Below are 17,066 nucleotides of genomic sequence, written 5' to 3'. Positions count from 1 at the left end.
GTATATATATATATGTAAAAAAAATTCTCACAAAAAGAAACTAGCTAATTTTTTCGAGGATTAATCAAATTTCCAAAGACGCTTATTATGCAGAATATTCGTAGACTCCTGTTGAAAACAAAACCATTGCGTTACATTGCGAGGGTCAACCATGTGCGATATGCTTGTGCGGAAAGTGGAGCGAAGGCGAAGGGACTTGTGATTGGCGTGTACCAAAAGGAGGGCGACAAGGATCCCAAGTTGACGACGGCGGGTGAAAAGATAAATGATCGATTGGGTGGCAAGTTGACAGAGATGATATGCGAGACAAAGATTGATGGCAGACTGGGACGCGGCAAGGTATTCAATAATATTGATCAGGACTTCAGAAGTATAGCTGTCGTCGGTGTGGGCCTCGAGGGCATTGGCTTCAATGAGCTGGAAATGCTGGACGAGGGCATGGAGAATGTTCGCATTGCCGCTGGCATTGGTGCACGATCATTGCAGCTAGTCGGATGCACTGAGGTGTCCATCGACGGCATGGATTATGCCGAGCAGGCGGCCGAGGGTGCCAGTCTGGCCATTTGGCGACACATGGAAATGCTCAACAAGAAATATCGTCGAGTTGTGCCTAAGCTGGATCTGTACAATTCACATGATCAGGACGGTTGGACTCGTGGTCTGTTCAAGGCGGAATCGCAGAATCTGGCACGTCGTTTAAGCGACGCGGCTGCCAATTGCATGACGCCCACGTTATTCGCCCAGGCCACTGTGGACGCGTTGTGTCCCTGCGGCATCACCGTGGAGATACGCACCATGGACTGGATAGAGCAGCAGCGGATGCAGTCCTTCCTCATGATAGCCAAGGGCTCCTGTGAGCCACCCGTGCTCATGGAGATCTCCTACTGCGGCACTTCGCCCGAGGACAAGCCCGTGATGTTTGTGGGCAAGGGTATTACCTTCAACTCCGGTGGCATTAACCTGCGTCCTTGCGAGGGCATGGATGAGTATCGGGCCAGCATGTCCGGCGCGGCAGCATGTGTGGCAATGATGCGTTGTGTGGCCGCCCTCTCACTGCCCATCAATGTGGTCCTCATCGTGCCCTTGTGCGAGAATCTGCCCTCAGGCATGGCAACAAAACCCGGTGATGTTTGCACCCTGCTCAATGCGAAGGCGATGGCCATACGCGATCTTGACAAGGCGGGAGTTGTGGTAATGGCCGATCCACTCATCTATGGCCAGACGACTTATAAGCCACGTCTGGTGGTCGATGTGGCCACAATGGGCACGGGTGCCAAAAAGGCATTCGGTGGTGGCGCCTCTGCCATTTTCTCCAATTCCCATTACATCTGGAAACAGTTTCAGCGTGCTGGCTCTCTAACCGGAGATCGCATGTGGCGTCTGCCACTGTGGCAATACTACAAGAAGCAAGTCACCGATGAACTTGGCTATGACATCAGCAACGATGGACGTGGCTTGGCCAACTCCTGTCTGGCGGCTGCTGTGCTCCACGAGCTGGTTCCCTGTGCGGATTGGGCGCATATCGATACACGGGGTTCGGGTATGCTCAGTCAGTATGGTATCATTCCGTATCTGAACACCTGGCGCATGACGGGACGGCCAACGAGGACATTGGTGCAGTTCCTCTATCAGCTGGCCTGCCCCGAACAAAAGTAGGGGACCGAGACAACAACGAACAAAAAGGATACGTTTCCATTGACTGAGATAATTTTATCAATTTAAGCGCAGTTTATGTGTAGCTCTTTCGATTTGTAGGCATACAGAGTCAATACAAATAAAATTTTTAAATTTTTGTAATTTCATTGCGTTTTAATAGAAAACTATAGACAGTTGTGACAATATATAGATATATATATTTACCGATAAGCGGAGAAGTACGAGTTATTAAAGTCCAGATGAAAACATCAATTTAATAAAGTAAAAATATGCCAAAAATTAAGCAGCTATGCATTCTAATTTTATTTATAACTCCTACCTACATAGCGATAAATTCATTTAAAATTTGTAATATGTAAGATTGGTGGGTAAAATAGGCTGCAAGCCACTGTAAATGTAATCCTACTTAGAGCTACTTTTAAGCCTACCACAAATGAAGAGCTTTCAGTAAAATGCTTTCAAATGCCCACATCTTTTATTCAATTATTTACATTTATTTTACGTTATGTACTCATATTTGTAAGCAAATGGAATTGGGCATACAAATTGGAGAAGTGACTGCTCCAATATCGTTTCACTTTGAAAGTACATAATCGTACAAGTTGAGAGTACTTTATGTTTTACGAGGCTGTTGCCGTAGACGACGTTTATAGAGTACTCGTCGTACCTGCAACAACCAATTATACAAACAAATTTGCAATTTTCACACAAGCATTTGCACATTTGACACGTTTAGGCCATTTTCGAGAGCATCCCCCCCGGGGGCGTGTCCTTGGTACTGAAAAAGGATATTTGCTTCTACACATATTCACATACACATTCACAACCACATCCAGGCGGTGCTTGGCCTCAGCCTCTTGGCTTTGTTGATGAAATTGCTGCAGGATATTACTTTGAATTATCATAAATAACAGCGCACGGCAATGGCAACGACAACGACAGCAACAATGTGTATCCATATGTGTGAGGGTGTGGTTACATGTGTGTGTGTGTGTGTGTGTGTGTGTGAATGCTGTGGCAAAAAGGATCAGGTGCACATCCGCTTACTGGGCTCAGTTTGGGGGTTGTCTTATCGCCTTCATTCTGGTTATGATGCGTATACGTAATATTACGTATACGTTGTGTGCGTCTGTGTGTGTGTGTGTATTCAATAATGTACACTGAATGTGTTTATCAGGTAATCGTGTGTTGCTCTCGTTGAGCGGATGAAGATGGCAATGGCAAACTGAGCTCAACTCGTGCCACATATAAACGATTAGTTCAACTTGTTTGGGGCAACAATCAGTTAGCCTTGCAACTTGCAACTTGCCGAAAAGCTAATAGCATTGACATGAAATTGGCTTCATTCCTGTTACAAATTAAAGAAAAATAATTGAAATTTTCGCTCAACATTTCTCGAGAGTTTTCATGGCTTCCGGCAGTGACTATAATAACCGGTGATTGACTTTTAACGTAATAAATATAAGTGTATTAAAAATCATCGATACTCTTTTTTAAACAGAAATAGGGTTCTGTTTATTTTTTGTTAAATTTTTTGATTTTTACATTTATGGTATTTTAAAAATATTGTCTCAACTCAAAATTTTCACACTACTGTTTTCTATACTTTTAGGCACAGCTCTATACATCTGCTAAATATACTTGCTTGCCAAACTAGAGTATCTGCTAGTCGAGCACTTGTTGTTCCTGCCAAATGGCTATGAAACCAACAAAATTAACGTGATTACTTGTCAAAAGGTTATAGACCCAGCATATTGTTGGCTTTCACTTGTTTTGTCAGCCAACAATAATTTGTTTGTAAACAAAGAAAAATTCAATTACAGTTGCCTTTTCAGGCCTCGTCTCAAAAGCCTTCTGAGCCACAAAAGCCACAAGCAAAGTGAGCTTAGAATATTTATATACATCCGCCTACATATGTATACGTATGTACTATGTATATATATGGTATATATAAAGCTCATTGAGCAGAGAGAAAAGGCTTTTGGTCTAGGAGGAAACAAAGGACATCCCTTATGCCACAGAGCATCCATTGACTTGTGCTGGGAATTGTTAAAGGGGGTTGCTCTGCCCTGATTAGGGGGAGGTTATATGTACACATATATTCTAAAACATAAACACAGAGTAGATTGGATAAATGACTTTTTTTATTGAGAGGCCAGGTAAATGGATAAAAGCAGATGAGATTGGCTTACGTGAAGAGAAAGGGTTGCCAGCCAGTTTTAATAAAACAACAGTCTGAAACTTATATTCTCAATTTACGCCTCTATTTGGTATTTAAACATTTTCCATTGCTTTTACACACAAGCTTGATTTAGAATAAGTTTAAGAAATGTAAAAGTAATCAAAAGCACAAAAATACACTGCAAGCGGCGCACCTATACATATCTATACCCAATACATTGACGATTCCACCTAGATAGATATGTTTTATTTAAATCAACTCAAGATCTGATCTCAAAAAAAACTACGCACCAGTTTAATTAACATCTACGATACATGACTCGTCTATTTGACGATTGTCCTTGACAGCAATGTTCCTGAAAGTATATTTCCATGTGGCATATACTTTCTGGGTTAGCTTTAAATTCCTCTTCACTGGTCTCGAGTTACGCAAACGATTCACCGCAATGGGCGTCAAACAGCCAACAATTCGAATCATTGCAATGAGCTTGGTATCAGTACATTAAAAATTTTAGAGGGTTCTTTGAGAGTTTTTTTAACAAGAAAAACTTTTAAAATTTGGTAGTTAAATGAATTTAACGAAGTTAAAACATTGAGAATTTTAAAACTATTGTGACACGTGAGGCAAGGTGATGATTCTCAGTCTATTGGCAACAGCCTGCTCAATTTTCTTGGCAATATGCAAATGAACTTTCCTTTTTGGCCCAAAGGCAATGAACATCAGTCAAGCGCAGGCTGCTGGCCAAGCTTAGTTTGCTGCCAATAAATCAAATTCCCAATCACATCAGTTTGAGAGCATTGCACCAAAAACACTCCACTTTCTCCGCCCTTCTATCATCCATCTCTCTTTGCATTTTTACATTTCTTTTTTTCGTTTTTTATCCCCCCTTTAGTCATCTATCAAAGCACATTGTGAAGCTTTGGCTGGTCAGGCATGCATATGACACTGTTTGCAGCTTTGGGTTAATATTTGACTTAATTAAAGCGCATTTAATTAAGCTCGACGAGTGCCGGAACTTTATCCGTGTAGGAAGCAACAACTCGCTAGCTAAAAACTGAACTATGTCAATGCTTAGGAAGGATCAAGAGCTTCTGACAATGACGATGACGACGACGACGACGAAGTCACATTGCCAAAGGCAATAATCGCAATTTAATATTCATGACATTCTCACAGTCAATGTATTTTCAAAGTGTTGCCAGGAGCTGCAACTGGGTACTTTGCAAAGGAATCTCTCTTGGTACTTTAAAGCCTCTGCACAGGCGACAAGAGTACTTAAAGCGATTTGATTAATGAAATATTGAAAAAGTTGTAAGAAAATTTAAAAGAGTGGATTGTACATTATAAATGAGTTTATAAGGGATTGGAAATAAAAACAGTTTAAGATTGAGTTTAGAAAAAGGCAATCTTTCAATTTAAATTATGTGAACATGGAGCTTATATACTAATTTATATTTAATTTTATTTGTATTTGCTATCTTAAACTTAATATTTATACTTGTTTATTTTCTCTTTGCCGACTGCTTTTAAATATATAAATAAATAAAAAATAAATAGATAAATATTTGTATTATTTATTAACTTTTTATTAAAAACTTTAAATAGTCATAACTTTGTCAAATTTGAACCGATTTACCTTCGGAATGTCAATTTTATCATTATTTGGCCCCTAATTTAGTTATGCATCAAAATTGTAAAATTCAATTTTTTTCATCACTGTCCAGTTTTTTTCTTGACACTTAAAAAAAAAGTACATGACAATAGAGGGCATTAGTATCAGTTGAAAAACAAGAAAATTTACATTGCATGACACTTGTTTAATAAACTATTATCACAAATATTAAATGAAATATGAAATAAATTCACTACTATCAATAGAATGCAGAAATAAGTGAAAGTGTATTTAAAGTGACCGTTGAGGGTGTGCAACCCTGACTGTTTTGTCGCCTTGTTTATCTATTCTTCGAGCTGTCCTGGCGTGTGTTTGTACGTCATACTTTCAATAAGCAACAAACCCGATTCTCCCCTTGGCAGTAACATTGCTGACACTCTTTGCTCATCTGTTATTTATCATATTGTGTGCCACCCTTGTTCGAACTTCCGTTGTATGCTTGCACCTTCTTTCTCTCTCTTTCTTTTCCCCCACCATGCTACTATTTTCACTCAGTTCCGCAGCAAAGTTTTTTTTATGCCTCTCTCGCTGTATAGTGTATGAAAAGTCGCTCAATGTTTTTTTTTTTCCAACTTCCGCTTTGTGGCATGCTTCCTTATGCTTGGTTCTCGCACCACACAGCTACTTGCTGATTTGCTTTTAGCGATAAGCTCAAGCAACCGTTCAGCAGTAGTTCATGTTGTAGTAGTTTCAATTCCTCCTCATAGCAGCTCCTGTTATTCTTTGGTCGATGATGGCCATGGGCGAATATTTATGAGTACTTTCGCAGACGTCTGTGAATTTCATAGATTCACCAATTGTTGTAGTTGTAGTCCGTATCAAAGCATCAGATGTTTATGCTGATTGGGATATTAATAACAGCACTGTTTCCTAACTGATTTCGATGGCATATGACTATGACTGTGGCAATGTAAATTGGAATGAGAAAGAGAATATTTATGCCCAGTGAATTATCAATTGTGGTTCTATCGTTGAACCGTAAGGAATATGCCTTTTCATAAGTTTTCTTTGTGCTGCTTTGACCAATCTCTGGGCATTGTTTAGCTTGAGTCCATTGTCTGCGGCATACTTTAAGGCAGCCAAGCTTGACTGCACCCAATGCCAACCTCAATGGGGTCCATAATGTCCATAACGACTTATTTGCTGGTCCAGTCACGTCACGAAACATGCAAATGATTAATGACACCAAATTTTTGGAGTCTCCTTTGGCGCCTTGTTCCGGAGCTGGCCATAAACAATTTGGCTTATTGACATAATTGCGTTTGGAGTTTTTAATATAAACTAGCCGGAGCTAATCCTTGCCAGCAGTCGTTTGATTTATGTACTTTGTAATGGCCAAACATAATTTGCTGCTTGTTGAGTCAACATTTGTTCAGGCTCAGGCTCTATCTAAAGAAATGCATAATTAATTATATAAATGAAAAGTAAATATGCCAAGCAGTTTCACTCCATTCAAGTTGAAAACACAGTAAATACGCAAATACGCAAATACGCCTTCATTTCATTAACAGATTTTCCGCTCGACTTTCGTAATCAAAACATTTCTGCAGTCCAGTAAGCCGAGCAAATCTTTTTGCATAATTGAAAAACCGTCGTACGGAAGTCGCATTTAAAGGCAGCTAGATGAAAACGAAAAAAAAATAAGGTCGCATTGCCTTCCGGCGGATGAAAATCCGACTAAAAAGAGACAGGGAGAGCTGACCAAATTTCTAGAAAATAATGCAGAGCAAAGTATTCCGAAAAATGACAGCACACAAATTGCAGTTTCAACTAAATGGCATTAGTCGCATTTTTATGATGCTTGTCAATAAAAAGTGAATTTTATACTTTTATTATTCGATGAGGTTCAAATAATATTATTAGATCATACAATTAAATAATTGATTTTTATAGAAAAACATTAAAATTCTATCTTTGAATTTAAAGCTGATATCATCAAGTATAATAGTTCCCTTCTTTATATTATCTATTCAGCAATTATTTTTGGATTTACAAATATTTAATTAATTTTCTTAGAAGCATCTTTTAATTTTTTGCCACACAATTATTTTTTTATTGATTATTTTTTCAATTTCTTATAGAGCATTTCAATGGCTGTCTTCATGCTCCGAGTTTTCCTTTTTTCCATTGTCATCTTTTAGGTGTTATGACGCACGCAGAAACTTGTACATTTTTGCTCCATTTCATTGTGTCCCATTACATTTTCAGCTTGACATTGTTGTTGCTGTTATTGTTGTTGTGAAAATTAGCCGCACAGCTGTAAATAGAAACGCGCATAGCCCGTAGCAATTTTTCGCTGGATTCTTTGGGGTACAGACTTTTATTTTAGCTCAGTGCCATTTTTGACACTTTAACATTGTTCTCGTTGTAGACTTTGATGTCATTAGCCGGCACGTGGCTGCAGCTTGCCTCATTATGTGGCAAGATAAAAACAAAAGCACGGCGTATTTGACAACGTCGCTTTTGTACTGCTTATCCAATTATAATTTTGCATTTACTCTAACAGAATTTAGTCTAAAATGTTGATGTACGTGTGCATTTGACAAGAATGTTCATAGTTCACTTTTTTAATAGAATTTCCAAACGGTTTTCGAATTTCTGTTGCATAGAATTTTATTTTAGCCACAGGCGCTTGGACGCTCGAAAGTATGCAACAAGGATTCGCAAATTTATGCAAGTTGCAACAGCAGCAACAACATCAACGTCAGAGCTACCAAAATTTACGTAAATTGGAAGCAGCTTCCGTTGAGCATATTTCCAGGCTAAATGTGCACTCGAAATTTGCATATTCTGATGCCGCCCTCAAGGTATGCAATACTTTTTGAGCTGCCCAACAATTTATGCGGACGACAGACAGTTTATTTATATTATTAATTTATGCCATTCGAAATTGTTACTCAGCAAATTTTTAAATACATTTAGCTTACCAAAACTAATTTTAATTCAATTTAAATTGAATTGCTTTCGACCACTTTAAGGACATTTCGAGTATGCGTTGAACTTTATTTTGAAGCATACTTTTTGGCGTCATCGTTTTATTGTGCTTCGGATTTGCCATGGGTCATTATGCATAAACTTAAGCGAACTTGGAAGAGAGAGCTGGCAAAATAGAAGGAAAGAAAATGCATAGAACATTTCACTCTGGTTTCGTCTTTGACTTTTGTGCTGTTTTCCTCTTATTTACAAGGAGCATTATCGACTACAGCTACAGCAGCAGCAGCAGCAGCTCAATTAAAACGGCATTTGAAGTGGCTTTTGGTATACAGGACTCTTAAATGACTTGGCTGTGGTTGTTTTATGTGGGTTCTCTCATTGATCGATGGCTGCTTTTTGGATGAGGTGCAATTTGCAGTTGACAGTCTCAGCGGCAACGGAAATGCAAATGTAAAATTCAAATGAGCTCTGGCCACAGCAAAGCCACAGCAATAGAAGCAACAGCCAAACTAACACACACATACACGCAGAGATGTGTGCATGTGTTTGTGTACACTTGCTGGCAAATTGTCGTCACTTATGTCCTATTGGCTACTCCGTAAATGTATTTGCATATTTTTGCAACACACATTCACACACTCATGAAATGGGAGCGACCCGCATATACTAGGCTACTGTTGTCCTTGTTTATGCAAAATAAAATCCTTGAATAGCATTGCCAAAGTACGTGTGTGAATGTTCCGTCCCGGAACACAGTATAGAACGCAGCTTACACAAAATCAAGAAAACTTCATACACAAAAATGTGACATGTGTTTCTGTCGGCTTTTGGGCCAGATCCTTTTGTTGTTTTCATATTTTTTAATATTCGGTATAACCACATGTAATTTTTGGTCCAAAAAGGTTCCCATTTCGTTTAAAATTATTTAAATTATTTGCTTTTGTCAACAAAATGTGCTTATCGACCCTTGTTGATAAGCCAAGAGGTCAATTTGGAATGCGACATAGCAATTTACATTTAAAATGCCTCATTTCGATCAGCATTTACCAATGTGTGGGAGGACTACACAAAATAGTTGTTGAAATTTAGTTCTTACATCATGCTTAGAGGGTTTTAATTTATTGAAGAATTTGTACATTGGAAACACCATAATTTCTAGTTTATAAACTGGAATTTAGTAAAAGAATTTTTGGTAAAAGCTTGTTCATATACTTTAAGCAAAAATTTGAAAATAATTCTCAAATAGTTTAAAGTAAATAAACTATTTATATGACAGATTTTGTGGAAAGAAGACTCAATGAATATTCATAGGGCATTATACAAATATTTAAATGCTTGGTAACATAATTATTAAAAGCAATATTCTAAAGATTATATAATAAGACATCAATTAAAATTATTTTTATGTCTTTTTGATTATGTTTTTAAATAATTATGCCCATAATTGCATGCTATATAAATGTATTGTAAGTAATAAATTTCAAGCACAATTTCAGCATTTTAATTGCTCAAGTAATGAGTGCAATTCTCTTTCGCCCCTTAAGAATCATCAAATGTCGCACACTAACTGGAAAACAATAGAGTGCAGTGCATAAATCACTGACAAACGCTGTCAATCTGAAAAGCCAGCCTGACAAGCACCTCCCAAGAGCTACAACAGCAACAACAACAGTCAGCACTAATTGAGCACTCCAACAAACAATAACAACAGCAACAACTGTGCTAAAATCCAAAACAGAATGCAACATTGGGGCTGACTGCACTCGACCACAGAAAGCGTGAATTGTTTCAATGTCAGACACTGTGCAATTAATTGAAGGTCAAGTTATCGACATAAAAAACGATTTATGCACCAAAAGATAAATCTTCAACACAAGCAACAACAAAAGCAACAGACAGGAGCTGAAGCAGCAACATGAATTTTCTGTTTCAATGCTTGCAATTTGTGAATGTAAACAAAGCAGAAAGCAAAGAGAAAAACGCCAACTGCTGTCAAAGAGAGCGCACGTATAACAGAGCTGTAAAACTGTTATACGCCTTACTTGGCTCCTTCGGCTCCTTTGGCAGCTGCAGCTGCTGCTCAGTACGCCCGCAGACTTCACGGTGTGAGTAAGTGATAGCGGTAAACAAGAGCCACAGGCACTTAGAGTGTACGTATACGTGAGAGAGAGACAGAAAGAGCAAGGAAACGAGTGGCAAAAAGAGACGCCATCTCGAAAACAAACGGAAATCGCAGTGTATCGCTTTTTCGGCTTAGCCGTGCGTTTAATTTGATGCGCAAACAAATGTTTTAATGACCAAAGTTGATGCAGTTGGCAATTTGTGCGCTCCGCCAAAGTACGAGTATTTGATGCGGCCAAATATTTGTGGCTAAATTAGAAAATGCCCGCCAGGTGCGAAACTAAGGACCAAGAACTACGAGTTAGTGCCAAAGATAAAATTAATTTATCTTCATGCTGTTATACATTTATTTTTCTTATCTTTTTAAAGTAAACCTGAATTTCGGTTAGCCATTGTTCTGCCACGTTTGTTTTGGCCAAATAAAATAAGCGAAATACCACACACAGCCAATCAGCCAATTCCCTTGCGTCCAACTCCTAATCAAGACAAAACCCAAAGCATAACAATGGCCAAAAACAGTCAGAGGAAGCGGCCAACACAGCAGCTTGACAGGATTTTCTTCAGCTCCCCAAAACGTAGTCAATCAAATTTCGAACGATTTTTAGCAAAGCTTACTTTTTGCTTACCATTATTTACATTGATTAATTGCTTTAAAAGTTTACTTTTGTTAATAAGGCTAACTTTATTTTCATTTTATTGAAATGTTCGATACAGATATAAAATGTTTTTAGTTTAATTTAAAATCTATCAAAGCTTTTTCGAATAGCACTTTCCACAAACAAGTTTTAAGCATACTTGAAATTGAATTAAAGTGCATAATCAGTGAGCTACTTATTTGAATGCTGCGCTGAAGAGTATGCTATAAAATTTTTGTGCAACTTTGTTAAGTAATATTGAAAATAATTTTAGTTTTTATTGAAATTCTAGTTAAATGAAAATTCAAATAATTTTATTTATACATTTCTTACTAAATTGATTTAAAATTTATTAAAATGAGTTATGGAATTTATTATCAAGTGAAACTTAAAATAACCTTAGTTATTTATATTATTTTATTTTATAGAATTAATAAATAATAAATGCATTGTAAGCAGTGCTATCATTTCTTTAATTCAAACATTAAAGTTCGTATTGCAAGCAACAATTTCTCAGCTTCAAAAATCACAACGATAAAACCAAGGAAAATAACAAATACGCAAGACGTATAAATATATATATATGTGTGTGTTTGTGTATATGTATGTCGCATAAAGTGTAGGAAAATGCTGCCAGGAAATTGCCAGCTGAGCTGAGCTCAACGGGTGGGCGTTGTGGGTGTTGTTCCCGTAGTTGTAGTCACAGTCGTAGAAGTTGCTGTTGTTGTTGTCGTTGTTGTTGCCACGGTTAGTTGTCAATTGCATAGCACACTCACTGCCTGTGTCTGTGTCTCTCTCTCTGTCTGTGTGTGTGTGTGGGATGTGCAAACATGAAACTGTATTGTGCGTGTGTGTTTAAGCAGCCAAACAAACAAAGCGTGCAACATTTTGCTGCGTGAATTTACGAGCTCTGCAGTTGCCATATTAAAAATCATAAAGCAACACGACAATAATAAAACCAACTGCAGAGAGAAATCAAAGCACACAACAGTTGACTAACTTATAGAAAATGTTCTAGCTGACAGTTACCCTGTAAACAGTTTCTGTTATAAATATAAAGCTAAAATTCCAAAGCAAATGCAGTTAAATATGAATTAACTTATTAATAAATTAAATGTTCAGTTGATTATATTTACTATTTACTATGATAATAACTATATATTTTTGTATGTTTGGCATACCTTATTGCGACTTGATTACAGAGTACAAATTGCATGGAAACCACAGTAAAACATGAACTTGTCGCGATTCACAGCACGCTTTTGTTGCCAAAAAGTAAAATATCATTTTTAAAGTAAGTGTGTGTGTATGTGTGTGTTTGTATGTGTGTGTGAGGCTGCTTAAAGTCACATTGAATGCAAAAGCATAAGAGAAATTCTTAGAAATATTTTACGCGTGACAGCGCAACCTTTTGTTGTTGCCATTGTTGTTGGCATTGTTATAGTTGTAGTCGTTGTTGCTATTGTTGCTGTTGCTTTTGCCTTGGGCTGTGCTGAAGAGTTTTTAGCAGAACAAACAGCAAAAAGCAAAACAAACGAATAAACAAACAAGCACATGAAACTTTTTGCTCAAAATAAACACACAGACGACGTCGTCAACGCCAACGCCGACGCTGGCGCTGACGTCGACGTCGACGTCAACTTCAACGGCAGCAAAGTTCATAAAAACTTGCAAATGGGTCGTCCTTCGAAGTTTCAATACCTCTCCCCACCTCTCTACACTCTCAACAGCAAATGAGGGAATTGTGGCAAACAGTGTTGGCAAACGTCAAATGCAAATGCAATAAACTGGGATGCAGTGCTGTTAATGGCGGCAGTCAAGCAGCAAAATTAAGTCAGCAAAAGAAGTTTTGAAAAGCTATTCGAAATTAATTAGCGTTGGGACCAGTTGCGTCTATGAATAATGGCAAGAGTTGAGTTATTAATGGAGAAATGGAAACAGTTCTTAGCAAAGAAAATTACGCACTTTTAAAATTGTACTCTAAAGACGGCTCTAAGTATAGCTGGATGTACAATAAAACTTAAATAATGTCCCTGCTTCAATAATAAGTATAAAAAGTGTTCCTCTTAATTCTAACTACTCAAAAGTAATTATAGTTGCTCCTGAAAACAAAATTATTTTCATTCCATCCTCAAAAAAATATTTGTGAGACTTGACCACATTTATTGAATTAAACGACATTTATATTCAATTGAATAAAAAGTCATAAATACATTTTAAACAAACTTATTTATTACAAAATTTAATAATTTTGTTGATTTTTAAATTAAATTTATGGCTTAGTCTGAAAAAACAATTCTCTGACATTAAGGGAAAGCAATTGACATTAACATCTCTTGAGATTTGTATATTTTGTTCAACATTGTTTTACATTTTCCAACAAAATAAATCAAATTAAGAGAAATCTGATTGAGCTAAAATAAAAGTTTTTAATTCAATGTTTGCTGCCTCTACAAATAGGACTTTCTTTCGTAGTTGTTAACTAGTGAACTTGACAACTTTCATTTCAATCTGCTTCGCCTTGTAATTCTATTTAGCTACTTTTCAACTGACTTGCAAGTAAGCGTCTAATTTCTTTTTACAATTTGCTGTTTTTTCTGTTGCTAAAGTAAACACTCATTTGAATAAATACACAAGCATTAAAATTCATTTGCCATTCTCGGCACGAAATGGGAAAAAATGTCAACTAATTTGTTGAGTTCGTCGTAAGGACGCGAAATGAAGCAATTCACACGACTTTCAGTTGAATGTTACCAAACTGCTGCTGACACATTTGGCACATGCCATATAGATGGTCTTATACCAACCACCAAAGCCTTTTTCCCATGTTTCTCGGTGACGTGCTCCGATTTTCCTCCCTCTGATTCTTCTGTCACTCTGCCTCTTGCCATTCCCTGCAGCTGCAACTTGCAACACTGCTAATGTGTCCCATTTGCAATGGCAAACCACTGAAGCTTAACACGTTGTCTACGCAGACATTGGCCACAGTGCCACGCCCCCCACAAACACACACACACACACACACACTCGCAGAGACAAAACGAAGGCAGCAGAAAGTTTGCAGTGTAATGTATGCTGTAGTTTTTGCCATTCAGTGTTGGCACACATTCATCGTTGGTGTTGTGTTTGTGCAAGTATCTGTGTAAGTGTGTGTGTGTGTGTGTGTGTTGAAGCTGCTCAAAGTTGCATGTTTGGGCAGCAGCGGCAGCATCGGGACTTGCTGCCAGAGTCGACTCTGATGGCGTTCCCAACGGTAATTGTCTCGTTACTCGCTGCATGTTGGCAAACATGCCACATTTTCGCAACGCCCTCAGGCAAAGGCTTCACTGTACGAGGGTTACCTCTTGAGTTTTTAATGCAATCATGTGATGAATTTAATAAATTCATTAACAAGACTATCATTAAAAATTCCAATTAGGTTGATTTTACAATGCATATATACATTAATTATTAACAATTATTTGTGGCTAGTGAACTAAATTAAAATTTAATTTTTGCTTAATAAAGTAGGTCATCTAATTTGTTTTTGAATATACTTTAAAGTAAAGATTTTACAATTGGTTTACTTTTGTTTTAGAAAGATATTGCTTTAATTATGTTAAAATTTATAATTTAAATATTCTTAAAAAATAACTTTTAAATAGATTTTTTAATATTTTGAAATCAAATTAAATCTTTTTCATATAATTCTTAAAGAAAATTGGCTTTTTACACCGTATTTCTAGCTTATATAAGACTTCTTTGTTTATTAAATAAAACCTATTAATTACTTACACTATCGATGTATGCTGATTATCTGCCGAGCAACCCGCGTAGTTGCTGTTTGGGGCACAAGGGTTAACACAGGAAGCACACGGCTTGACGCCTCGCTAATAATTTATTTACACTTAACGTTTTATAAGTCCTGAGCGCCACAGGATGTGACGAGATGGTACGGTGTAAAGTGGAAGGAAAAAGGGGAACGATTGGAGGAGGGAGGGGGCAAGAAGCAGACCGTTTGATTTTACAAATATTTGCTGGTTGGTTTTCCCATTTTAACTTTTTGTTGGCCTGCCATTTGCCATTTCATCGCTGAAGTTAAGTGAAATATGTATGTACAATTTCCGTTTGCCATTTCAGGCGCCACTGCCCCTCATCCCCCTCCTCTGCTGCTCAGCTGGCACAGGTAAAGGCAACAGACGTTGTTAGCAATGTGTGTGTGTGTGTGTGTAAAATACAGTTAGCTGCATGTAGTTCACCATACATAAATGAATGCACAGTTGTGGAGACATCGCAATGCCATTCGGTTAAACGGAAGAAGGTAAAAGCGAAACTCAGCAAATGTTGCCAACTGGCAACCGCTTCCAATGACCATTAAAGCCATTTGTAATACAGCTCTGTGTGTGTGTGTGTGTGTGTGTGTGTGTGTGTGTGTGGAAATGCACTTACTAATGGCTTATTGGCTAAGACAAAGTTATGTTGTGCATTTATTTTATACACGAACACAGACATTCACATTCAGATGGACAGATACGAGTAGATAGATGAGTGTACTCATACATGAGTACTCATACTTATATCTCAGTTGCTCCGAATACCATTTGACTTGCAGTTTGTGTCCACTTGATTTTGTGTGCGCGTGCTCAAAATATATTTGAATTGCCAAGAGATTTGCAAAAAGGGTTAGATTCTCTATTTTTTTTTGTTACAAGTGACTTTTGCGATTTGCATAGTTTAAGCATTTATTTGAAATGCAACTGTGATAAGATCTGATATCAATGTGTATAAATCAACTTGTGCTGCACTTGAGCTGAGGTTCTTGAATATGCAAATACCTAATTTGTTGAAAAGGGGAATACTCCATAAATTACAATCGATTCTTTCAGTATATATGTTATTGATTTAGATTTAACATATGTTTAAAAAAGATTCCTCATTATAATTTAATAAATAGATCTACTTATTATCACCATAAAAATATATTAAATATATTTTAAATTCCACATTACTTCTTATACTTAAATGCCTTTTATATGGTTAAGCCTGCTTATTTATGTTAGCTTATTTTCAACAGATTTTCACAATTTATTTGCTCCTGATAAATTCGTGAAATTTCCAACAATTTCCGCCACACGAGCAACGGATATTTGGCAACTTGGCACATCAAATTGATTTATCAGAGAGCTGGTATTTCATCAATTTACTCATTCCATTTGCAATATCAATACAATTTCAATATTCGGGCAATCGGAAACTGGCACAACCTATACACAAACACACACACACATATACAGAGGGAAATATCTACAGATAGAAATGGCTGCCCAGGAATTTAACAATCTGCATATCAAACTGCTCTTATTAACTTTCGCAACTCGAAATACTCGATGCGACACAACAATCTCAACACAGGCAACCGCTGATGCCGCACCTGCCACACAAACACAAACACAATCACACATACACACACATCGTTAGCGTGGCAAAATTGGAAGAAAAATAGCGGGTATAAAAACAAAAAAATTAATAGAAATTCTCGTTTCTCTTGTCAGCTGCAAATTATAGAAATTTATTTTCAGCCAGGTGACCGGGTGTCAGAGATAGTGATAGAGTAAAAGTACTTTAAGAACATATTATGGAATACATATAATGAATTAAGCAGTATATATAGTTATGTAATAGAGTAACATTGCATAAATTTCTACATACATGATTACTTAGCTTACAAGAAAATTTAAATATAAATGAACCTTATCTTTAAGTAAAATTCTGTATCACTTTGTAAGCAATAATAATGCAATTTTCTTTCATTTTCTTCATTTCAGCTGTATAAACCCACACAGGCTATGAAGTCCAGTCAGAAACTGTAAATAAGCTAATAAAATCA

General features: G+C 37.1%; 1 protein-coding gene and 1 long non-coding RNA gene across 2 annotated transcripts; one reads left to right on the top strand and one right to left on the bottom strand.

The window, feature by feature from the left end:
* The first annotated feature begins 39 nt into the window (after positions 1 to 39).
* LOC117788046 (cytosol aminopeptidase-like) lies at positions 40 to 1,797 on the top strand. Its single transcript, XM_034626702.1, has one exon. It carries the CDS (start codon positions 88 to 90, stop codon positions 1,654 to 1,656), a length of 1,569 nt encoding a protein of 522 aa, XP_034482593.1. The 5' UTR covers positions 40 to 87; the 3' UTR covers positions 1,657 to 1,797.
* Positions 1,798 to 3,962: 2,165 nt separating this feature from the next.
* LOC117788047 lies at positions 3,963 to 4,361 on the bottom strand. The gene is made up of 2 exons (XR_004617718.1): positions 4,129 to 4,361; positions 3,963 to 4,068 (listed from the first exon to the last, which is right to left on the bottom strand). It is a non-coding gene; the product is annotated as an uncharacterized LOC117788047 (long non-coding RNA).
* Positions 4,362 to 17,066: the final 12,705 nt, after the last annotated feature.

This window comes from Drosophila innubila, assembly GCF_004354385.1.
Source record: "Drosophila innubila isolate TH190305 chromosome 3L unlocalized genomic scaffold, UK_Dinn_1.0 0_D_3L, whole genome shotgun sequence".
Lineage (NCBI taxonomy): Eukaryota > Metazoa > Arthropoda > Insecta > Diptera > Drosophilidae > Drosophila > Drosophila innubila.
This window is presented reverse-complemented; position numbering and strand designations above follow the sequence as displayed.

Excerpts from the sequence above, each read along its gene's own strand:
- LOC117788046 (XM_034626702.1), top strand. The coding sequence starts at position 88 with ATGCAGAATATTCGTAGACTCCTGTTGAAAACAAAACCATTGCGTTAC.